The 25,664-nt window shown below is 50.8% G+C and overlaps 1 protein-coding gene across 1 annotated transcript in view; it reads right to left on the bottom strand.

The window, feature by feature from the left end:
• Positions 1–12,517: 12,517 nt before the first annotated feature.
• The window catches only part of LOC144598330 (protein O-GlcNAcase-like), a 57,799-nt gene continuing 44,652 nt past the window's right edge, over positions 12,518–25,664 (bottom strand). The window contains exons 12-18 of the mRNA XM_078408367.1: positions 25,604–25,660; positions 24,574–24,659; positions 24,080–24,184; positions 21,318–21,409; positions 18,772–18,961; positions 17,264–17,423; positions 12,518–13,549 (exon numbers count right to left, since the gene is read on the bottom strand). Coding sequence (XP_078264493.1) covers positions 13,413–13,549; positions 17,264–17,423; positions 18,772–18,961; positions 21,318–21,409; positions 24,080–24,184; positions 24,574–24,659; positions 25,604–25,660 — 827 coding nt within the window. The 3' untranslated portion in view covers positions 12,518–13,412. The remainder of the gene's footprint in view (positions 13,550–17,263; positions 17,424–18,771; positions 18,962–21,317; positions 21,410–24,079; positions 24,185–24,573; positions 24,660–25,603; positions 25,661–25,664) is intronic.

Raw genomic sequence — 25,664 nt, 5'->3', positions numbered from 1 at the left:
AAACCCACGCAGGTCACGGGGAGAACGTACAAACTCCGTACAGACAGCGCCCGTGGTCAGGATCGAACCCGGGACTCTGGCGCTGTGAGGCAGCGACTCTACCGCTGCACCACCGTGCCGCCCCCTCTCCCGTCGGGTAGAATATACAAATGATTGAAAGCACGCACTACCAGATACGTGGGCATCTTCTCCCTCTCTGTCATCAGATCACTGAACGGCCCTCCCATAAGCTAGGGTGTTGTCCCGATCTTCCAATCTACCTCTTTGCAAACTTTGGAATTTAAAAAAAAATCTGTACTTTCTCTGCAACTGTAACACTAGAACACTGTACGACTACATTCTGCACTCTGACATCTTTCCCTTTGCACCCCCTGTTGTACTTGTGTGTGGCTTCACTGTACTCATGTACAGTATCATTACGTCCATTATTACGTACACACATTAGTATATACAGTACGAGGTCGGTACTGTACATGATAATTGGAAAAAAACTGCAGATGCTGGTTAAAATCGAAGGTAGACACAAAATGCTGGAGTAACTCAGCGGGTCAGGCAGCATCTCGGGAGACAATAGACAATAGGTGCAGGAGGAATCCATTCGGCCCTTCGAGCCGGCACCGCCATTCAATGTGATCATGGCTGATCATTCTCAATCAGTACCCCGTTCCTGCCTTCTCCCCATATCCCCTGACTCCGCTATCCTTCAGAGCTCTATCCAGCTCTCTCTTGAATGCATTCAGAGAATTGGCCTCCACTGCCCTCTGAGGCAGAGAATTCCACAGATTCACAACTCTCTGACTGAGAAGGAATGGGTGACGTTTCGGGTCAAGACCCTTCTTCAGGCTGGGTGACGTTTTGGGTCGAGATCCTTCTTCAGACTGAGTCTGAAGAAGGGTCTCGACCCGAAATGTCACCCATTCCTTCTCTTCCGAGATGCTGCCTGACCTGCTGGGTTACTCCAGCATTCTGTGTCTACCTTCGGTTTAAACCAGCACCTGCAGTTTTTTTCCTACTCATGTATAGTATGATTTGTTTTGACTGTATAGCATGCCAACCAAAGATTGTTACTCTATTCTGTTACAGGTAAACATAGAAACATAGAAAATAGGTGCAGGAGTAGGCCATTCGGCCTTTCGAGCCTGCACCGCCATTCAATATAACAGTATAACAGTATAACAGAGCTTTATTTGTCATTCGGTACCGAAGTACCGAACGAAACTATGAGATCCCCCCTCAGTCTTCTAAATTCCAGCGAGTACAAGCCTAGTCTATCCAGTCTTTCTTCATATGAAAGTCCCGCCATCCCAGGGATCAATCTGGTGAACCTTCTCTGTACTCACTCTAAGGCTAGAATGTCTTTCCTCAGATTAGGAGACCAAAACTGTACACAATACTCCAGGTGCGGTCTCACCAAGGCCCTGTACAACTGCAGCAGAACCTCCCTGCTCCTAAACTCAAATCCTCTTGCTATGAATGCTAACATACCATTCGCTTTCTTCACTGCCTGCTGCACCTGCATGCTTGCTTTCAATGACTGGTGCACCATGACACCCAGGTCACGTTGCATCTCCCCTTTTCCTAATTGGCCGCCATTCAGGAAATACTCTGCTTTCCTGTTCGTGCCGCCAAAATGGATAACCTCACAGGTGGATAACTACAGGTGCTTTCTGTGCGGAGTTTGTACGTTCTCCCCCCCCCCCCCCCCCCCCCCCGTGACTGCGTGGGTTTCCTCCGGGTGCTCCGGTTATCTCCCACACTCCAAAGACATACAGGTTTGCCGGTTGTTTGGCTTGGTATAAATGTCAATCGTCCCTAGTGTGTGTGTAGGGTAGTGTTAATGTGTGGGGATCGCTGGTCGGCGCGGACCCGGTGGGCCGTAAGTCCTGTTTCCGCCCTGTATCTCTAAACTAGACTAAACATTGTATGTTTTTATTTTAGCCTCCACAGTAATTTTTTTCAGAAGCTCAAAATAACCTTCCTGGAGACCATCATTTTAATCTGTCCAGTTGCCATGGGAACAAGGCCCATGACAACAGGCTGCTGGACAGTATAATCATCCCGTTAGCCCCAGCAAGCCTTGTTGCTTCTCCAAAGACAATAGACAATAGGTGCAGGAGGAGGCCATTCGGCCCTTCGAGCCAGCACCGCCATTCAATGTGATCATGGCTGATCATTCTCAATCAGTACCCCGTTCCTGCCTTCTCCCCATACCCCCTGACTCCGCTATCCTTAAGAGCTCTATCTAGCTCTCTCTTGAATGCATTCAGAGAATTGGCCTCCACTGCCTTCTGAGGCAGAGAATTCCACAGATTCACAACTCTCTGACTGAAAAAGTTTTTCCTCATCTCCGTTCTAAATGGCCTACTATGGCGAGTCCGAAACTTGCTAGTTGTAGACGAAGTTTATTGCAGCCGCAATACACGAATACAGAATCAAAACAACAAGTTACAGGACAACCAATATAAACTTACTGTCTTCCTTGAAGACTTCGCCGAACTGGCTAAAACGGGCGCCAAACGCGCACCTGACATCGCTGGCCAATCAGCGATGTCGTTTGCTGGACCAATCCTCATGGTCGCGTTCCCACGTGACCTCGCTGGCCAATCCGAGGGTTCGACGACCTGGACCATTCTCTATGGTCGCTACATGACCCCCCCCAGAACCCGAGGTGCGGAACCTAGCAGGGAGCCGGATTTCGCGACCATAACGAGTACGGAGAGGGACAGCCTGAACCACAGGGGCCGGAGGTTCCGGACTTGGTGGAACAGCCGGAACGGGAGGTTCTGGAGGAACTACCGGAACGGGGGGTCCTGGAGGAACTGCCGAAACGGGGGGTCCTAGGGGAACTGTCGAAACTGGAGGTCCCGGAGGAACTGTCGGAATGGGGGTTTGTGGACTGGGCGGAACTAACGGAGGTTGGCCTCTTCTAGGGGTTTGACCGACCAGGACTGGTTGATCTGGGTCCAAATGGGCAGGTTTGAGCCGGGACACCGAGACGAGTTCACTCTTGCCGCCCATGTCTAAGGTGAAAGTAGCCGTTCCCTTACGTAAAACCCGAAACGGCCCTTGATAGACCCTCTGCAACGGGGCGCGATGGGCATCTTTACGCAAAAAAACAAACTCACAGTCCTTCAGGGAAGACGGTTCATGTACCATGGGACACCCATGACGTGAAGTCGGCACTGGAGCCAGGGAGCCCACCCGTTCCCGGAGAGCTGCTAACGCTGATGGGACTGTAGGGAGCAGGGCTGAAGTGTCCGGAAACAGATCTCCAGGTACTCGAAGGGTCGAGCCATATACCAGCTCTGCGGACGACGCACCGAGATCTGGCTTAGGAGCCGTCCGGATGCCCAACAGAACCCAAGGGAGTTGGTCTACCCAGTCTGGGCCTTCAAGCCTTGCACAGAGGGACGCCTTAAGTTGGCGGTGGAACCTTTCTACGAGTCCATTTGCCTGGGGGTGATATGCAGTTGTGGGTTGCAATTTGGACCCGTACAGTTCCGCCAGCGCGGCCCAGAGGGACGAAGTGAACTGTGGTCCTCTGTCAGTTGTAATAACTGCCGGGACCCCGAAACGAGCTACCCAGTGAAGGGCCAAAGTCCTAGCACAAGACGCTGACGAGATATCACACAATGGGAAAGCCTCTGGCCACCGGGTGAACCGATCCACCACCGTGAGGAGGTGGGTGTAGCCCCGGGAGGAAGGCAAAGGCCCGACCAAATCCACGTGGATGTGGAAAAAACGAAAAGCCGGGACTTCGAAATCCTGTACGGGGGGCTGGACGTGGCGCTGGACCTTAGCGGTCTGACAGGGCACGCAGGAACGTGCCCATCCCGCTACCTGTTTCCGCAGGCCATGCCAGACAAACCTCGCTGCCACCAAGGCAGAGGTGGAGCGGATGGACGGGTGTGCCAGCCCATGAATAGCATCGAAAACCCGGCGCTGAAGGGAGGGCGGTACTACCGGCCTGGGACGGGGAAGAGAAACATCGCACCAGACTTTCGTGCCCTCCGACCCACAAGCTACCTGGGCCAACTTCAATCCCGAAGTGGTGGACTGGTACGTCGAAACGGATCCACTTCGCAGTCCACCGCCGAAATAGGGGGAAAAGCAGGTCTAGACAGGGCGTCAGCAACGGCATTCAGCTTACCCGCGATATGACGGACATCTGTGGTAAATTCTGAGATAGCAGTCAGGTGCCGCTGCTGGCGGGCCGACCATGGGTCAGACAATTTCAAAAAAGCAAATGTTAATGGCTTGTGGTCCGTAAATGCCACAAATGGGCGGCCCTCGAGGAAATACCTGAAATGACGGACAGCTAAATGGAGAGCTAGAAGCTCTCGGTCAAATGCGCTATATTTCAGCTCGGCCGAATTTAGTTGCCGGCTGAAAAACGCTAAAGGCTGCCAACGGCCACCAACCTGCTGCTCCAGAACCCCGCCCACCGCCACGTCAGAGGCGTCAACCGTCAGGGCCGTGGGGGCGGAGGGGCTCGGATGGACCAGCATGGTGGCGTCTGCCAAGGCTGCCTTAGCTGCCGTAAAAGCCGACTCTGCGGCCGGGGACCACAACAACTCTACCGGATTACCTGCAAGGCATTGGAAAAGTGGGCGCAGGACTCGCGCCGCTGCCGGAATGAATCTATGGTAGAAATTAACCATGCCTACGAACTCCTGCAGTCCTTTTACTGTGGTAGGCCTGGGGAAAGCCCGGATAGCCTCCACCTTCTCTGGCAAAGGGACAGCGCCGGCAGAGGTAATTCTGTGACCTAGAAAATCGAGAGCAGGCAGGCCGAATTGACATTTGGAGGGTTGAATAATGAGCCCGTGGTCTTGGAGCCGCTGGAACACGGTCCGCAAATGGGCCTGGTGTTCTTGCACTGAGGGGCTGGCTACCAGGATGTCGTCTAAATAAATAAACACAAAGGGTAAACCCCTGCCCACGCGGTCCATCAGTCGCTGGAAAGCCTGTGCCGCGTTCTTTAAACCGAAAGGCATACGCAACCATTCAAAAAAACCCGAACGGAGTAATAGTTGCAGTTTTTTGTATGTCCTCCGGTCGCACCGGAATCTGATGGTATCCTCGCACCAAATCGATTTTGGAAAACACCACCGCTCCTTCCAGTCCAGATGAAAAGTCCTGTAGGTGCGGTATGGGGTAGCGATCAGCCGTGGTGACAGCATTGAGACGCCGATAATCGCCACATGGCCTCCACCCCCCAGATGCCTTGGAGACCATGTGTAACGGCGAGGCCCACGGGCTGTCAGACTGACGAACAATTCCCATTTCCTCCATCTTCCTGAACTCCGCCCGTGCCACCACCAGTTTGTCTGGCGGTAGTCTCCTGGCCCGAGCGAAAACGGGAGGGCCTTCAGTGCGGATGTGATGGACTACACCGTGCTTAGCTGAAGGTGCGTCAAAACGTTGGACGAGCAGCTCTGGGAACTCTGCCAGAATCGCAGCATACGAGTCGGGGGCCGCGACGACGGCCTGGACAGTAGGGCTGGGCGAGGAGGCGATTGCCGGAGCGACGTGCTCGTCTTCAGCAGCGGGTCGGAGGTCGTTACCGCGGACATCAGGAACCAGTGAAAAAGCCCAGAGAAAATCTGTGCCCAGGATCGCTTGTTTGACGTCGGCTATGATGAATGGCCATTCGTACGTGCGGAGGCCTAAAGCAAGGGACATCTTCCGTGTGCCGAAAGTGCGAATTGGGCTGCCGTTAACCGCGATGAGGGTGGGACCTGTCTTACCCGATCTGGTTTCGAGGTCGGTCGGCGGCACTATGCTGACGATGGCTCCGGTGTCTACCAAAAATTCTGTGTCCGTGAATCGATCATGGACATAGAGGCGCCGGTTCTGGCCAATCGTAACTGCCCCTATGTACGATCGGCCGAGGCATTTCCCGCGAAGGTACAAGGCAAACGACAGTTGCGGGATTCGTTACCCCATCGTAGGTGATAATAGCACCAGCCGCGCTTGTGCGGATCTTTTTGGCGGGCTTTCGGGGAATTGGCGGGAGACGTGGCGCCATCTTTTCGTCGCTGTGGCGTGGTCACCGATGTCGAGACTTTGTTGATGGAATCACTGGCCTTGTTTTTTCCCGCTATGAGCGCGTCCGCTTTCGCTGCATATGCTTCGGGGTCCTTAAAAGAACAATCCGTAAGCAGCAGTCGGACATCCTCGGGAAGTTTCTCGCGGAATGCCTGTTCAAACATCGGGCAATCCGTATGCTCACCGGCTAGCACCATCATTTCAGCCATTCGGACGGAAGGCAGTTGGTCTCCAAGCTCCGGTAGGTGCAGAAGTTTTGCCGCACCACCATGCTTATTTAACCCGAAGGTTCGCAGTAATGCCTTCTTCATGGTTTCGTATTTGTCTTCCGCAGGTGAAGTTATGATAAACCGCATCATGCGCTTGGTTGTGTCCGGCGATAGGGCGCTGACGAGGTAGAAGTACTTCGTGGAATCGTCCGACACCTTCTTTATGTGGAATTGAGCCTCGGCGTGGATAAACCAAGCTTGCGGTGCGTACGTCCAAAATAACGGAAGATGAACGCCTGCCGCGCCTGACTCCTGTGTGCCCTGCTCGGTCATCGTCAACGAGGCGTCGGGTTCCTGCTCAGTTGGTGATCGTCCAGATCACGTTGGGGGTCACCAATATGGCGAGTCCGAAACTTGCTAGTTGTAGACGAAGTTTATTGCAGCCGCAATACACGAATACAGAGTCAAAACAACAAGTTACAGGACAACCAATATAAACTTACTGTCTTCCTTGAAGACTTCGCCGAACTGGCTAAATCGGGCGCCAAACGCGCACCTGACATCGCTGGCCAATCAGCGATGTCGTTTGCTGGACCAATCCTCATGGTCGCGTTCCCACGTGACCTCGCTGGCCAATCCGAGGGTTCGACGACCTGGACCATTCTCTATGGTCGCTACACTACCCCTTATTCTTAAACTGTGGCGCCTGGTTCTGGACTCCCCCAACATTGGGAACATGTTTCCTGCCTCTAACGTGTCCAACACCTTAATAATCTTATACGTTTCGATAAGATTCATCCTTCTAAATTCCAGTGTAGGCACAAAACGCTGGAGTAACTCACCAGACATGGGTTTAAGGTGAAGGGGAAAAGATTTAATGTGAGGCTGGCACGATGGCACAGCGGTAGCGCCACTGCCTCACAGCGCCAGAGACCCGGGTTCCATCCCGACCTCGGGTGCTGTCTGTACGGAGCTTGCACTGAATTAAAGGACGTTCTTTTAGGAAGGAGATGAGGAGAAATTTCTTTAGTCAGAGGGTGGTGAATCTGTGCAATTCTTTGCCACAGACGGCTGTGGAGGCCAAGTCAGTGGATATTTTTAAGGCAGATAGATTTTTTTGATTAGTACGGGTGTCAGGGGTTATGGGGAGAAGGCAGGAGAATGGGGTTAGGAGGGAGAGATAGATCAGCTATGATTGAAAGGCGGAGTAGACTTGATGAGTTAGAGTAGACTTGATGGCCTAGTTCTACTCCTCTCACCTACGACCTTATGACATTTTGGACTCCCCCAATGTTGGGGTAGTCCAGAACAAGGGGCCACAGTTTAAGAATAAGGGGTAGGCCATTTAGAACTGAGATGAGGAAAAACTTTTTCACTCAAAGAGTTGTGAATCTGTGGAATTCTCTGCCTCAGAAGGCAGTGGAGGCCAATTCTCTGAATGCATTCAAGAGAGAGCTAGATAGAGCTCTTAGGGATAGCGGAGTCAGGGGGTATGGGGAGAAGGCAGGAACGGGGTACTGATTGAGAATGATCAGCCATGATCACATTGAATGGCGGTGCTGGCTCGAAGGGCTGAATGGCCTCCTCCTGCACCTATTGTCTATTGTCTATTGTCAATTTACAATTTTTCTAAAACCAATTAACCTAGAAAACTGGACATCTTTGGAGTGCGGGTGGAAACCGGAGCACCCGGAGAAAACCCACGCAGTCACAGGGAGAACAATAGACAATAGGTGCAGGAGGAGGCCATTCGGTACAAACGTACAAACGTACAAACTCCGTAACGGACAGCGCCCCTAGTCAGGATCGAACCCGAGTTTCTGGTGCTATGAGGCAGCAACTCTACCGCTCCCCAGAAATGCACAGGTAAACAGAGAGGACACCCCTGATCGAGGGAGCAAATGTTGATGACTAATCCAGTTAAAACGGTTGGGGAACAAACTGGAGATGCTGGTTTACACCAAAGATGGACCCAAAATGCTGGAGTAACTCAGCGGGACAGGCAGCATCTCTGGAGAGAAGGAATGGGTGACGTTTCAATAGACAATAAGTGCAGGAGGAGGCCATTCGGCCCTTCGAGCCAGCACCGCCATTCAATGTGATCATGGCTGATCATTCTCAATCAGTACCCCGTTCCTGCCTTCTCCCCATACCCCCTGGTCTGAAGAAGGATCTCGACCCCGAAACGTCACCCATTCCTTCTCTCCAGAGATGCTGCCAGACCTGCTGAGTTACTCCAGCATTTTGTGTCTGTCTTCAAAAGTAAAATAGTGCTCGTCTTAATCCCAGTGTCTGACTGAGTTCTCACTGCCCTCTGCTGGTCACTGTTGCAATCGCCCCTCAGTCCTGACCTCCACTCAATGCACTTCCACTGCTCATCTGCCCACTGATACCTCTTTCGCCCTGATGTGGTGTATAAAATCACGTGGGGAAATAGAAGATCGATCAGGGAAATGAGAGATATAGACGGTGATGTGGAGAGATAAAGAACAATGAATGAAAGATGTGCACAAAAGTAACGATGATAAAGGAAATAGGCCATTGTTAGTTGTTTGTGGGGTGAAAATGAGAAGCTGGTGTGACTTGGGTGGGGAGGGATAGACAGAGAGGGAATGCCGGGGCTACCTGAACTGAGAGAAATCAATATTCATACCACTGGACTGTAAGCTGCCCAAGCAAAATATGAGATGCTGTTCTTCCAATTTGTGTTTAGCCTCATTCTGACAATGGAGGAGACCGAGGACAGAAAGGGCTGTGTGGGAATGGGAAGGAGAATTAAAGTGTTTGGCAACCGGGAGATCAGGTTGGTTCAGGCGGGCTGAGCCAAGGTGTTCCGTAAAACGATGGCCCAGTCTGCGTTTGGTGTCGCCGATGTATGAGAGTCCACATCTTGGACAACAGATACAGTAGATGAGGTTGGAGGAGGTGCAAGTGAACCTCTGCCTCACCTGAAAGGACTGTCGGGGTCCCTGGACAGAGTCGAGGGGGGGAGGTAAAGGGACAGGTGTTGCATCTTCTGCGGTTGCAGGGGAAGGTACCTGGGGAGGGGGTGGTTTGGGTGGGAAGGGATGAGTTGACCAGGGAGTTGCGGAGGGAACGGTCTCTGCGGAAGGTGGAAAGGGGTGGAGATGGGAAGATGTGGCCAGTGGTGGGATCCCGTTGGAGGTGGCGGAAATGACGGAGGATTATGTGTTGTGTGTGACAGCTGATGGGGTGAAAGGTGTGGACTATGGGGATTCTGCCTCTGTTGTGACTAGGGGGAGGGGGAGCAAGGGCGGAGCTGCGGGGTACCGAGGAGACACGAGTGAGGGCCTCGTCTACGATGGGAGAGGGGAACCCCCGTTCCCTAAAGAATGAGGACATCTCGGATGTCCTAGTGTGGAACACCTCATCTTGGGCACAGATGCGGCGTGGACGGAGGAATTGGGAGCAGGGGATAGAGTCTTTGCAGGAAGCAGGGTGGGAAGAAGTGTAGTCGAGATAGTTGTGGGAGTCAGTGGCTTTGTAATAGACGTCAGTCGTTAGTCTATCTCCTGTGATGGAGTGTTTATTTACAATAAAGAACTATATCAACATAGGTTCACTCACGTTTTACAGTCCGATAATCTTTAAATTACGAAGCATTTATTAAATAAGCAATTAACAAACTTACAATTAATAGTTATACATATATACACATGGAAGAGCATCTTTGATCTCCTACAGTAGATATGGCAATAATGGATGGTAAACACTGATTAGATCTTTAATATCTGCTTGTAAACATACAATCTATGATGCTAACTTTATATTTGGAGTATTGTGGGCCCCATATCTGAGGAAGGATGTGCTGGCTCTGGAGAGGGTCCAGAGGAGGTTTACGAGAATGATCCCAGGAATGAGTGGTTTAACATATGATGAGCGTTTGTCGGCACTGGGCCTGTACTCGCTGGAGTTTAGAAATATGAGGGGGGTCCTCATTGAAACTTACAGAATAGTGAAAGGTCTGGATAGAGTGGATGTGGAGAGGATGTTTCAACTAGTGGGAGAGTCTAGGACCAGAGGTCACGGCCTCAGTATAAATGGTCTCTCACTTGCCTGGCACAGCTTCAAGTTCTTGGTTAGTCATTCCGTCAGGATCTCAGGGAGGCCGGTGGGGACAGGGAACAAGTTGCCAGAGGAGGTAGTTGAGGCAGGGACTTTCACAATGTTTATGAATCAGGTACATGGATACCACAGATTTAGAGGGATATGGGCCAATCGCAGGCAGGTGGGCCTAGCGTGGATGGGGCATGTTGGTCGGTGTGGGCAAGTTGGGCCGAAGGGCCCGTTTCCACTCTGTATGACTCTATGACTCCCGACACACGAGGTATGTAGGAAAATAACTGCAGATGCTGGTACAAATCGAAGGTGTCACAAAATGCTGGAGTAACTCCAGTGGGCGGCACGGTGGCGCAGCGGTAGAGTTGCTGCCTTACAGCGAATGCAGTGCCGGAGACTCAGGTTCGATCCCGACTACGGGCGCCGTCTGTACGGAGTTTGTACGTTCTCCCCGTGACCTGCGTGGGTTTTCTCCGAGATCTGGGTGTCAAGTTAGGAGGAGGGGGAGTTCAACGAGATCTGGGTGTCCTAGTGCATCAGTCAATGAAAGGAAGCATGCAGGTACAGCAGGCAGTGAAGAAAGCCAATGGAATGTTGGCCTTCGTAACAAGAGGAGTTGAGTATAGGAGCAAAGAGGTCCTTCTACAGTTGTACCGGGCCCTGGTGAGACCGCACCTGGAGTACTGTGTGCAGTTTTGGTCTCCAAATTTGAGGAAGGATATTCTTGCTATGGAGGGCGTGCAGCGTAGGTTCACTAGGTTAATTCCCGGAATGGCGGGACTGTCGTATGTTGAAAGGCTGGAGCGATTGGGCTTGTATACACTGGAATTTAGAAGGATGAGGGGGGATCTTATTGAAACATATAAGATAATTAGGGGATTGGACACATTAGAGGCAGATAACATGTTCCCAATGTTGGGGGAGTCCAGAACAAGGGGCCACAGTTTAAGAATAAGGGGTAGGCCATTTAGAACGGAGATGAGGAAGAACTTTTTCAGTCAGAGGGTGGTGAAGGTGTGGAATTCTCTGCCTCAGAAGGCAGTGGAGGCCAGTTCGTTGGATGCTTTCAAGAGAGAGCTGGATAGAGCTCTTAAGGATAGCGGAGTTAGGGGGTATGGGGAGAAGGCAGGAACGGGGTACTGATTGAGAGTGATCAGCCATGATCGCATTGAATGGCGGTGCTGCCTCGAAGGGCTGAATGGCCTACTCCTGCACCTATTGTCTATTGTCTATTGTCTATTATCTTCGGTTTCCTCCCACACTCCAAAGACGTACAGGTATGTAGGTTAATTGACTGGGTAAATGTAAACATTGTCCCTAGTGTGTGTAGGATAGTGTTAGTGTGCGGGGATCGCTGGGCGGCGCGGACCCGGTGGGCCGAAGGGCCTGTTTCCGCGCTGTATCTCTAAATCTAAATCTAACTCAGCGGGTCAGGCAGCATCTCTGGAGAGAAGGAATGGGTGACGTTTCGGGTCGAGACCTTTCTTCAGACTGATGTCAGGGGGGGGACAAAGAAAACGTCACCCATTCCTTCTCTCCAGAGATGCTGCCTGACGCGCTGAGTTACTCCAGCATTTAGTGATGCCTGTGATACATACACACTGGGGGTAATTTACAGACAGCCAATTAACCTACAGACCTGCGTGTCTTTGGGATCTGGGAGTGAACCCACACGGTCACAGGGGAGCGTGCAAACTCTGCAAGCGCTGTAAGGCAACAGCTCCACCGCTGCCAGTCAGTCAGCGGAGAGAGGGGGAGAAAGACCACTTTAGTTCGTGTCAGGGCTGGACTGGGAAGCAGGGAGTGGTCTCGCTGGACGCCAGTTCCTGGTGAATCTCTGTCAATTGCCCCCCTTGTGCAGGGATGGATGGATGCCCAAGTGGGATCACATAGAACTAGTGTGGACGGGTGATTTATGGTCTGTGGGCCACAGGGCCCATGTCCATGCTGTGTTAGACTTTAGACTTTAGAGATACAGCGAGGAAACAGGCCCTTCGGCCCCCCAGGTCCGTGCCGACCAGCGATCATCCCAGCACATTGATACATATCTTAAATACTAGGGACAATTTACAATACTACGGAAGCCAATTAACCCGCTAACTTGTACGTCTTTGGAGTGCGGGAGGAAACTGAAGATCTCGGAGAAAATCCACGCAGGGAGAACGTACAACCTCCGTACAGACAGCACCCGTAGTCAGGATCGAACCAGGGTCTCTGGCGCTGTGAGGCAGCAACTCTACCGCTGCGCCACCGTGCAACCCGCGGTGTCCTGGTCTTTTCTTGCTTCCAGTTCCTCCCCACTACAATCAGTCTGAAGAAGTGCCCGATCCGAAACGTCACCTATCCACGTTCTCCAGAGATGCTGCCTGACCCGCTGAGTTACTCCAGCACTCTGTGAAACGTCACCCATCCACGTTCTCCAGAGATGCTGCCTGACCCGCTGAGTTACTCCAGCACTCTGCACTTGTGTTTTCTATGAATGAACCAGCACGTCTGCCAACTAGGGGCGGCACGGTGGCGCAGCGGTAGAGTTGCTGCCTTACAGAGCCAGAGACCCGGGTTCGATCCTGACTACGGGTGCTGTCTGTACGGAGTTTGCACACTCTCCCCGTGACCTGCGTGGGTTTTCTCCGGGTGCTCCAGTTTCCTCCCGCACTTCAAAGACGTACAGGTTTGCAGGTTAATTGGCTTGGTATAAATGTAAATTATCCCGAGTGTGTGTAGGTTAGTGTTAATGTGTGGGGATCGCTGGTCGGCACGGACTCGGTGGGCCGAAGGGCCTATTTCAGGCTGTATCTCTAAAACTAAACCAAAAAAAAAGACACAAGATAGACACAAAAAGCTGGAGTAACTCAGCGGGTCAGGCAGCGTCTCTGCCGAAAAGGAATAGGAGACGTCTCTTCAAACGACTAAAATAAAGTCAGTCAGCGGAGAGAGGGGGAGAAAGACCACTTTAGTTAGTGTCAGGGCTGGACTGGAAAGCAGGGAGCGGTCTCGCTGGACGCCGGCTCCCGGTGAATGTGCAAATGAAGCTGGTGGCGTTGCGGGCAGGACCGAGGGGAGACGGGACGGTCACAGCAGCCTGCCGAGGATCAGTCCCTGCGCTGCGGACGGCTCTGCTCCCGGCAGCTCCAGGAAGCCCAGCCTGAGGTAGAACTCCAGCCCCTTCTTGTCGCCGGTCTTCAGCTCGCAGAACAGGCCCTGGGAACCTGGAGGGGGGGGGAGGCAAGAACGATTCATCGTTATATACGTCCCGAAACAGAACAATGGAAATTATCACTTACAGGAGGAGCATGACTAAGGTTGCCAACTGTCCCCTATTAGCCAGGACAAAAGACAATAGGTACAGGAGGAGGCCATTCGGCCCTTCGAGCCAGCACCGCCATTCAATGTGATCATGGCTGATCATTCTCAATCAGTACCCCGTTCCTGCCTTCTCCCCATACCCCCTGACTCCGCTATCCTTAAGAGCTCTATCTAGCTCTCTCTTGAATGCATTCAGAGAATTGGCCTCCACTGCCTTCTGAGGCAGAGAATTCCACAGATTCACAACTCTCTGACTGAAAAAGTTTTTCCTCATCTCCGTTCTAAATGGCCTACCCCTTATTCTTAAACTGTGGTCCCTGGTTCTGGACTCCCCTAACATTGGGAACATGTTTCCTGCCTCTAACGTGTCCAATCCCTTAATAATCTTATATGTTTCGATAAGATCCCCTCTCGTCCTTCTAAATTCCAGTGTATACAAGCCTAGCCGCTCCAGTCTTTCAACATATGACAGTCCTGCCATTCTGGGAATTAACCTAGTAAACCTACGCTGCACGCCCTCAATAGCAAGAATATCCTCCCTCAAATTTGGAGACCAAAACTGCACACAGTACTCCAGGTGCGGTCTCACTAGGGCCCTGTACAACTGCACGCAGTACTCCAGGTGCGGTCTCACTCGGGCCCTGTACAACTGCAGAAGGACCTCTTTGCTCCTATCGTGTTAGTATGCGGGGATCGGGGTCAGTGCGGTCTCGGTGGGACCAGGGGCCTGTTTACGCACTTTATCTCCAAAGTCAAAAGTCTATGACCCAGCTTCCCATACCCACCGTCCTCTGAGTGAAAAGGTTACCCCTCAAGTTGCTATTAAACCTTTTCCCCTTCACCTTAAACGTATGTCCTCCGATTCTCGATTCCCCTAATCTGGGCAAGTGCATTTACCTGATCTATTCCTCTCCTGATTTTACACACCTCTATCAGAATCACCTCTCATCCTTCTGCGCTCCAAGGAATAGAGTCCTAGCATGCTCAACCTCTCCCTACAGCTCACACCCTCTAGTCCTGGCAACATCTTTCCAATCTCTGCACCCTTTCCAGCTTGACAACATCTTTCCTATAACATGGTACCCAGAACTGAACACAATACTCTAAATAAGGCAATAGACAATAGACAATAGGTGCAGGAGTAGGCCATTCAGCACCACCATTCAATGTGATCATGGCTGATCATTCTCAATCAGTACCCCGTTCCTACCTTCTCCCCATATCCCCTGACTCAGCTATCCTTAAGAGCTCTATCTAGCTCTCTCTTGAATGTATTCAGAGAATTGGCCTCCACTGCCTTCTGAGGCAATGAATTCCACAGATTTACAACTCTCTGACTGAAAAAGTTTTTCCTCATCTCCGTTCTAAATGGCCTACCCCTTATTCTTAAACTGTGGCCCCTGGTTCTGGACTCCCCCAACATTGGGAACATGTTTCCTGCCTCTAACGTGTCCAGCCCCTTAATAATCTTATATGTTTCGATAAGGCCTCACATATGTCTTATTTAACTGCAACATGACCTCCTAACTTCTATACTCAATAATGTCAACAGCATATAATCCTCCAACATTTCCGCCACCTCCAACGGGATCCCACTCCTGGCCACATCTTCCCATCTCCACCCCTTTCTGCTTTTCGCAGAGACCGTTCCCTCTGCAACTCCCTGGTCCACGCTTCCCTTCCTACCCAAACCACCCCCTCCCTGGGCACTTTCCCCTGCAACCGCAGGAGATGCAACACCTGTCCCTTTACCTCCCCCCTCGACTCCATCCAAGGACCCCAGCAGTCTGTTCAGGTGAGGCAGAGGTTCATCTGCACCTCCTCCAACCTCATCTACTGTGTCCGCTGTTCCAGGTGTCAACTCCTGTACATCGGCGAGACCAAACGCAGGCTCGGCGATCGTTTCCCTGAACACCTCTGCTCAGTCCACCTCAACCTGCGTGATCTCCTGGTTGCTCAGCACTTAAACTCCCCCTCCCACTCCCAATCTGACCTTTCTGTCCTGGGCCTCCTCCATTGTCAGAGTGAGGCCCAGCGCAAATTGGGGGAACAGCAACTCATATTTCGCTTGGGCAGCTTACACCCAGCGGTATGAACATTGACTTCTCTAACTTCAAATAGCCCTTGCTTTTCCTCTCTGTCCATCTCCTCCCTTGCCCAGTTCTCCCACCAGTCTTCCTGTCTCCGATGCCATCCTATCTTTGTCCCACCCACTCCCCTGACATCAGTCTGAAGAAGGGTCTCGACCCTACACGTCACCTATTCCTCCTCTCCAGAGATGCTGCCTGACCCACTGAGTTACTCCAGCATTTTGTGTCCACCTTCTACACTCAATACTCTGACTGATGAAGGCCAATGTGCCAAGAGCCTTTTGACTACCCTATCTACCTGCGACTCCATCTTCAGGGAACCATGCACCTGCACGCCTGGATCCCTCTGCTCTACAACACTACCCAGAGGCCTACCATTTATTGTGTAGGCCCTGCCCTTGTTCGACGTCCCAAAATGCAACACCTCACAGTTCTCTGTATTAAATCCCATCAACATTCCTCAGCCCACCTGGCCAATCGATCAAGATCCTGCTGCAACTTTTCACAATCAGCATTATCTGCAAAACCACCCACTTTTGTATCATCTGCAAACTTGCTAATCTTACCATGTACGTTCTCATCCAAATCATTGCTATAGATGACAAACAGTAACGGGCCCAGCACGGGGCCCAGCAACGCAGTCACGGGGAGAACGTACAAACTCTGTACAGACAGCGCCCACAGTCAGGATTGAACCCGGGTACCTGGTGCTGTGAGGCAGCAACTCTACCGCTGCGCCACCGTGCCGCCCGATTAAAGAGATTGAAGGACACGGAGGGCAGGTTTGAGAGGCGAAGTTCGTGTTCATAAGTGATAGGAGCAGAATTAGGCCATTCGGCCCATCAATGTATTCAAGAGAGAGTTAGATATAGCTCTTAGGGCTAACGGAATCAAGGGATATGGGAAGAAAGCAGGAATGGGGTACTGATTTTGGATGATCAGCCGTGATCGTATTGAATGGCGGTGATGGCCTGGGCTGAATGGCCTACTCCTGCACCTATTTTCTATGTTTCTATCAAGCCTATTCTGCCATTCAATCATGGTTGATCTCTCTCTCCCTCTCAACCCCATTCTCCTGCCTTCTCCCCACAACCCCTGACACCCGTACTAATCAAGAATCCGTCAATCTCCGCCTTAGAAATATCCATTGACTTGGCCTCCACAGCCTTCTGTGACAATGAATTCCACAGATTTATCACCCTCTGACTAAATTCCTCTTCATCTTCTTCCTAAATGGACATTCTTTAATTCTGAGGCTATGGCCTCTAGTCCTAGACTCTCCCACTAGTGGAAACATCCTCTCCACATCCACTCTATCCAGGCCTTGCACTTTTTGGTAAGTTTCATCTTTCTAAACTCCAGAGAGTACATGCCTGGTGTCTAGACGTTCATGATATGTTAACCTACTCATTCCTGGTATCATTCCCGTAAGCTTCCTCAGGACCCCTTCCAGAGCCAGCACATTCTTCCTCAGACATGGAGCAGATGGAGGGCAAGATGGGGCAGGGAGAAGGCAGATCACTTTACCGTTAGCCTTTAGTGCAGACAGTACACAGATAACTAAGTTCCAAGCTTCGCTGGGATCCGCCATCTTGGGATGGACATCCATTTGGATCAGGGAAGGGAAGTGGTAGAGCACGGATTCGGAGAAGCTGGGCGTCTTCCTGTAGAAATACATCATCAGTTCCTGAAAGAGAAACAAGAGAAAAATGAACAACCCTTGAACAAGTCCGTACGATCATCAGTTATAGGAGCAGAATTAGGCCATTTGGCCCTTCAACGGCACAGTGGTGCAGCGGTAGAGTTGCTGCCTTACAGCGAATGCAGCGCCGGAGAGTCAGGTTCGATCCTGACTACGGGCGCCGTCTGTACGGAGTTTGTACGTTCTCCCCGTGTCCTGCGTAGGTTTTCTCCGAGATCTTCGGTTTCCTCCCACACTCCAAAGACGTACAGGTATGTAGGTTAATTGGCTGGGTAAATGTAAAAAATTGTCCCTAGTGTGTGTAGGATTGTGTTAATGTGCGGGGATCGCTGGGCGGCGCGGACCCGGTGGGCCGAAGGGCCTGTTTCCGCGCTGTATCTCTAAATCTAAAATCTAAATCTAAGTCTACTCCATCGTTCAATCATAAGTTCATAAGTTATAGGAACAAATCTAGGCCATTCGGCCCATCAAGTCTACTCTGTCGTTCAACTATAAGTTCACAAGTGATAGGAGTAGAATTAGGCCATTCGGCCCATAATGGCTGATCTATCTCTCCCCCTTAACCCCAAATGTTGTTAGGTTTGGGTTGATTATTGTCACGCGTGCCGAGGTACAGTGAAAAGCTTTTTGTTTTGCATGCTTTCCAATCAGATCAGATATACTGTACATAAATGCAATCAAGTCAAACTCAAGAATAGTAAACCTTCGCAATAACAGACCACAAAGTGAACTGAACTGAACTATAACCGAGCGGAAAAAGTTCAAGAGTCCAGAGTGGTTTATTGTCGTGTGTCCCAGATAGAACAATGAAATTCTTACTTGCAGCAGCACTACAGAATATGTAAACATAACACACTGTAAACAATATGATCAACAAGAGAAAAAAAAGTTCAGTCTGAAGAAGGGTCTCGACCCGAAACGTCACGCATTCCTTCTCTCCTGAGATGCTGCCTGACCCGCTGAGTTACTGCAGCATTTTGTGTCTACCTTCAATTTGAACCGGCATCCTAGACAGGTACATGGACGGGAAAGGTTCAGAGGGATATGGGCCAAACGCAGGCAGGTGGGGCTGGTGTAGATGGGACATGTTGGTTGGCTTGGACAAGTTGGGCAGAAGGGCCTGTTTCCGTGCTGTATCACTCTAAGACTCCCCAGTTGTCCAGCGCTCCTGAGTCACCTATAAAGTTCCACTATGGGTCTGAAGACGGGTCTCGACTCGAATCGTCACCTGTTCCTTTTCTCCAGAGATGCTGCCCGACCCGCTGAGTTACTCAGGTCAGGGTTTTGTGCCTATCTGTAATATTCCATTCCCCAGAAGGCGCCAAGCCCTCACCTGAGTTGGAGTTAGGATCCCATGAGTCGGTCTGGAGTATTTCTCCTGCATTGCAGGAAGCCAGGTTGCCTCTGTGCCCTTCAGGAAAGCCTTGACGTCCAATGCTCCAGATGCACAGCCACAAACACCGTGCTCATCCTCCAGCACAAAGCAGTATCCCGAGCACAACGTCAGGAAGCGGCCCAGGGACCTAGAGAAAAGAGGCAAGACTGTCATCCTCAGAACCAGACCTTGAGGGGAGGAACCCCGTTGAAACTTGCAGGAGAGTGAAAGGCCAAATGGATGTCCATCCCTAGAAGGCGGGTCCCAGCAAAGCTTGGAACTTAGTTATCTGTGTACTGTCCGCACTAAAGGCCACCGGTACAGTGATCTGCCTTCTCCCTGCCCTGCCCTGCCCTGCCCTCCAACTGCTCCAAACCTGACCAAGGGTGTGCTGGCTCTGGAAGGAGTCCAGAGGAGGCTTACGGGAACGATCCCAGGAATGAGTGGGTTAACATGTCATGAACGTCAAACGGCACTGGGCCTGTACTCGCTGGAGTTTGGAAAGATGAGGGGGGGGGGGGGGGGGGGCTCATGGAAACTTACCGAACAGTGAAAGGCCTGGATAGAGTGGATGTGGAGAGGATGTTTCCACTAGTGGGGGAGTCTAGGACCAGAGGTCTTAAGAGGCCTTAGGGCTTGGGGCATGTTGACTTTCTTTTAGGAAGGAGATGAGGCGAAATTTCTTTAGTCAGAGGATGTTGAATCCGTGGAATTCTTTGCCACAGACAGCTGTGGAGGCCAAGTCAGTGGGACAGATAGATAGTTTCTTGATTAGTGCAGGTGTCAGAGGTGATGGGGAGAAGGCAGGAGAATGGGATTATGAGGGAGAGATAAAACAGCCATGATTGAATGGCGGAGTAGACTTGATGGGCCGACTGGCCTAATTCTACTCCTATTCCTTATGACCTCATGGGTCTAGCAGTGGAATGGCATATCAGCCAGCAACACATTGACCTTCTAGTCAATAGACAATAGACAATAGGTGCAAGACGAGGCCATTCGGCCCTTCGAGCCAGTACCACCATTCAATGTGATCATGGCTGATCATTCTCAATCAGTACCCCGTTCCTGCCTTCTCCCCATACCCCCTGACTCCGCTATCCTTAAGAGCTCTATCTAGCTCTCACTTGAATGCATTCAGAGAATTGGCCTCCACTGCCTTTTGAGGCAGAGAATTCCACAGATTTACAACTCTCTGACTGAAAAAGGTTTTTCCTCATCTCCATTCTAAATGGCCTACCTCTTATTCTTAAACTGTGGCCCCTGGTTCTGGACTCCCCCAACATTGGGAACATGTTTCCTGCCTCTAACGTGTCCAACCCCTTAATAACCCCCTTAATAATCCAGTGTATATAAGCATAGTCGATCCAGTCTTTCAACATACGACAGTCCCGCCATTCCGGGAATTAACCTAGTAAACCTACGCTGCACGCCCTCAATAGCAAGAATATCCTTCCTCAAATTTGGAGACCAAAACTGCACACAGTACTCCAGGTGCGGTCTCACTAGGGCCCTGTACAACTGCAGAAGGACCTCTTTGCTCCTAAATAGCTGGATATGAAAATAAATCCGACTGAACCCCTGAACTATGACTTACAATTAAAAGTCAAATAACTGAGCGTTTTTATCAAGCTTCTACCACTGTTTGCTGGATTAGGGGGTATTAGAAACATAGAAACATCGAAGGTAGGTGCAGGAGTAGGCTAATCAGCCCTTCGAGCCACCACTGCCATTCAATATGATCATGGCTGATCATCCAAAATCAATACCCCATTCCTGCTTTTTCCCCATATCCCTTGATTCCGTTAACCCTAAGAGCTAAATCTAACTCTCTCTTGAAAACATCCAGTGAATTGGCCTCCACTGCCCTCTGTGGCAGAGAATTCCACAGATTCACAACTCTCTATGTAAGTCTACTCCATTGACTGCATTGGTTTCCCCGGGTGCTCAGGTTTCCTCCCATCGGAGTAGACTTACATAGAAACATAGAAAATAGGTGCAAGAGGTGGCCATTCAGCCCCTTCGAGCCAGCACCGCCATTCATTGTGATCATGGCTGATCGTCCACAATCAGTAACCCTTGTCTGCCTTCCCATATCCCGTGATTCCGCTCTATCTAACTCTTTAAAAATCACCTCCACGGAATTGGCCTCCACTGCCCTCTGTGGCAGAGAATTCCACAAATTCACAACTCCCTGGGTGAAAACGTTTTTCCTCACCTCAGTTTTAAATGGCCTCCCCTTTGTTCTTAGACTTGATGGGCCCAAGAGCATAATTCTGCTCCTATGACCTATGACATGATCATGAAATGAGGGGGATATGGATTATGTGCAGGAAGATATGAGACAGTCTTGGTACCATGTTTGGCACAGACATTGTGGGCCGAAGGGCCTGTTCTAGTGCTGTGCTGTTCTAGGTTCTAGGTACAAAGGTCCATCAGGAGGGGTGGGTGGGCGGGGGGGGTGTTGTCTAGCACTGGTGCTGTGGAATCTACTGGGTCCCTACCTGTCTCCAATCAGGTCTGGGTGGCAGTTTGCATGGTCCTTCTCCAGCGATGTACAGATGAGGCTCTCTGTGCACATGGAATACAGTGCCCTCTGTAAAGGAGAGCACAGACATAGAAACGTAGAAACATAGAAAATAGGTGCAGGAGGAGGCCATTTGGCCCTTTGAGCCAGCATCGCCATTCATTGTGATCATGGCTGATCATCCACAATCAGTAACCCGTGCCAGCCTTCTCCCCATATCCCTTGATTCCATTAGCCCCTAGAGCTCAATCTAACTCACTTTTAAATTCATCCAGTGAATTGGTCTCCACTGCCCTCTGTGGCAGAGAATTCCACAAATTCACAACTCTCTGGGTGAAAAAGTTTCTTTTCACCTCAGTTTTAAATGGCCTCCCCTTTATTCTTTAACTGTGGCCCCTGGTTCTGGACTCGCCCAACATTGGGAACTTCTGGCTTGTTCAGTCCTTTCATAATTTTATTTAATTCTCTATAAGATCCCCTCTCATCCTTCTAAACTCCAGTGAATACAAGCCCAGTCTTTCCAATCTTTTCCTCATATGACAGTCCCGCCATCCCAGGGATTAACCTCGTGAACCTCAATAGCAAGAACGTCCTTCCTCAAATTAGACAACAGCAGGAAACCATGGCTGCAAATCAGAGTTGTGAATCTCTGGAATTCTCTGCCTCAGAAGGCAGTGGAGGCCAATTCTCTGAATGCATTCAAGAGAGAGCTGGATAGAGCTCTTAAGGATAGCGGAGTCAGGGGGTATGGGGAGAAGGCAGGAACGGGGTACTGATTGGGAATGATCAGCCATGATCACATTGAATGGCTGTGCTGTTGGGGCACCCTGGAAGAACCACAGATCACAGGTATCATTAATCATTTTGCAGGTGAAAGAAACCTGCAACAAACTGCACCGGTAAAGCAAAACACTGCAGATGTAGGAAACCTGAAATAAACAATAGACAATAGACAATAGGTGCAGGAGGAGGCCATTCGGCCCTTCGAGCCAGCACCGCCATTCAATGTGATCATGGCTGATCATTCTCAATCAGTACCCCGTTTCTGCCTTCTCCCCATACCCCCTGACTCCGCTATCCTTAAGAGCTCTATCTAGCTCTCTCTTGAATGCATTCAGAGAATTGGCCTCCACTGCCTTCTGAGGCAGATTTCCACCGATTCACAACTCTCTGACTGAAAAAGTTTTTCTCCTCCCCGTTCTAAATGGCCTACCCCTTATTCTTAAACTGTGGCCCCTTGTTCTGGACTCCCCCAACATTGGGAAGATATTTCCTGCCTCTAACGTGTTCAACCCCTTAATTCTCTGCCTCAGAAGGCAGTGGAGGCCAATTCTCTGAATGCATTCAAGAGAGAGCTGGATAGAGCTCTTAAGGATAGCGGAGTCAGGGGGTGTGGGGAGAAGGCAGGAACGGGGTACTGATTGGGAATGATCAGCCATGATCACATTGAATGGCTGTGCTGGCTCGAAGGGCCGAATGGCCTCCTCCTGCACCTATTGTCTATTGTCATTCTCAACCACAACTCAGCATTGCGTTTGAAGAAACAATGAATGCTCCAATTTTAGGTAACCTCTAACAACCTCCCCCTCCCCCCCCCACCTTACCCCCCTTTCTCCACCCCCACCCCCACCCCCCTCCTCTTTCTCCGCCACACACCCTCCCCCTCTTTCTTCCCCTGTGCCCCATCTTTCCGGCATGGTGGCGCAGCGGCAGAGTTGCAGCCTCACAGATCCAGAGACCCGGGTTCGATCCTGACTACGGGTGCTGTCTGTACGGAGTTTGTACTCTCTCCCATTGACCGCGTGGGTTTCCCCGGGTGCTCAGGTTTCCTCCCATCCTCCAAAGATGTACAGGTTTATAGGTTAATTGGCTTTGGTAAAAATTGTAAATTGTCCCATCTACACTAGTCCCACCTGCCTGCGTTTAGCCCATATCCCTCTATACCTGTCCTTTCCAGGTACCTGTCTAAATAATTCTTAAACATTGCTATAGTCTCTGCCTCACCTACATCCTCCGGCAGCTCGTTCCATACACCCACCACCCTTTGTGTGAAAATGTTCCTCAGGTTCCTATTAAATCTTTTCCCCTTCAGCTTAAACCTATGCCCTCTGGTTCTCGATTCCCTTACTCTGGGCAAGACACTTGGTGTGCGTCTCCCCGATCTATTCCTCTCATGATTTTATACACCTCTATAAGGTCACCCCTCATCATCCAGTGCTCCAAAGAATAGAGGAGTCAGTCAAGGAAAGAGGATGAGATTAAACTGCGTGGGTAGCCTGCCAACCTTCTTTGCCAGCAAGGCCAGCAGCATCATCAAGGACGAGTCGCACCCCGGCCACTCCCTCTTCTCCCCTCTCCCATCGGGCAAGAGGTACAGAAGTGTGAAAACGCACACCTTCAGATTCAGGGACAGTTTCTTCCCAGCTGTTATCAGGCGACTGAACCATCCTACCACAACCAGAGAGCAGTGCTGAACTACTATCTACCTCATTGGAGACCCTCGGACTATCCTTGATCGGACTCTACTGGCTTTACCTTGCACTAAACGTTATTCCCTTATCACGTTATTCCCTTATCATGTATCTATACACTGCAAATGGATTCATTGTAATCATGTATAGTCTTTCTGCTGTCTGGTTAGCACACAACACAAGCTTTTCACTGTACCTCGGTACACGTGACAATAAACTAAACTGTGAACTGTCCTAGTGCTCCAGAGCACTGCTTTCAACCAAATACCTTGTCCTTCTGCTCGAAGGGCCTGACGCTGTAAGCTTTCACCGTGGGGAAGATTGGAGGAGACTGGTTGAACAGCTCGCTGCTGCTTGTGATCGGAAGCATCATCTGCAACAAGAGGAATGGAAATCATTACCAAAATCACAGAACAGAACTGCAGCACGGTGGCGCAGCGGAAGAGTCGCGGCCTCACGGCGCCGGAGACCCGGGTTCCATCCTGACTACGGGTGCTGTCTGTACGGAGTTTGTACGTTCTCCCCGTGACCTGCGTGGGTTTCCTCCGAGATCTTCTAGGAGGAAACCGAAAATCTCGGAGGAAACCCACGCAGGTCACGGGGAGAACGTACAAACTCCACACAGACAGCACCCGTAGTCATGATTGAACCCGGGTCTCCGGCGCCGTGAGGCAGTGACTCTACCGCTGCGCCACCATGGCCCTTCTTAAGAAAGGAAGAACGAGGGGGGGTGGTGCTGAATTAATGCGGGGAACAGCTTACCTGAAACTCTCCTGCCAGCCCTCCTCTGTAAATCCAGGGCTCTCCCTCTGAGGCCGACACGTGACCTGCACTGCTGTTGGGGCACCCTGGAAGAACCACAGATCACAGGTATCATTAATCATTTTGCAGGTGAAAGAAACCTGCAACAAACTGCACCGGTAAAGCAAAACACTGCAGATGTAGGAAACCTGAAATAGACAATAGACAATAGACAATAGGTGCAGGAGGAGGCCATTCGGCCCTTCGAGCCAGCACCGCCATTCAAAGAGCTCTCTCTTGAATGCATTCAGAGAATTGGCCTCCACTGCCTTCTGAGGCAGATTTCCACCGATTCACAACTCTCTGACTGAAAAAGTTTTTCTCCTCCCCGTTCTAAATGGCCTACCCCTTATTCTTAAACTGTGGCCCCTTGTTCTGGACTCCCCCAACATTGGGAAGATATTTCCTGCCTCTAACGTGTTCAACCCCTTAATTCTCTGCCTCAGAAGGCAGTGGAGGCCAATTCTCTGAATGCATTCAAGAGAGAGCTAGATAGAGCTCTTAAGGATAGCGGAGTCAGGGGGTATGGGGAGAAGGCAGGAACGGGGTACTGATTGAGAATGATCAGCCATGATCACATTGAATGGTGGTGCTGGCTCGAATGGCCGAATGACCTACTCCTGCACCTATTGTCTATTGTCTATTGTCTATAGACATACCTTGAAGAGAAATCGCAGTGGAGCGGCAAGTTGTGTAGGAAAATAACTGCGCATGCTGGTACATTTCACAGAGGGGGAGCAGCGAGAGAGCACGTTGCTAAATTTCACAGGGGGGGAGCCATTCCTTCTCTACTAGATGCTGCCTGACCTGCTGAGTTACTCCAGCATTTTGTCAACTGTCCCTAGTGTGTGTGTAGGAGGGTTTTAGTTTGCGGGGATCGCTGGTCCATGTTGGACTCGATGGGCCGAAGGGCCTGTTTCCGCGCTGTATCACTAAACTAAACTAAACTAAACAAGGGTCTTAGATTAGAACAAGGCATAATAATACTCACATTGGAAGCAGTTCATCCAGGAGTGAAAGGAATAGGCGCTCTTCTCGATTCGTCCATCTGG

This window comes from Rhinoraja longicauda, chromosome 1 (genome assembly GCF_053455715.1).
Source record: "Rhinoraja longicauda isolate Sanriku21f chromosome 1, sRhiLon1.1, whole genome shotgun sequence".
In the NCBI taxonomy this organism is placed as follows: domain Eukaryota; kingdom Metazoa; phylum Chordata; class Chondrichthyes; order Rajiformes; family Arhynchobatidae; genus Rhinoraja; species Rhinoraja longicauda.
The sequence above is the reverse complement of the archived record's forward strand: the minus strand, read 5'-3'. Positions and strand labels throughout refer to the sequence as shown.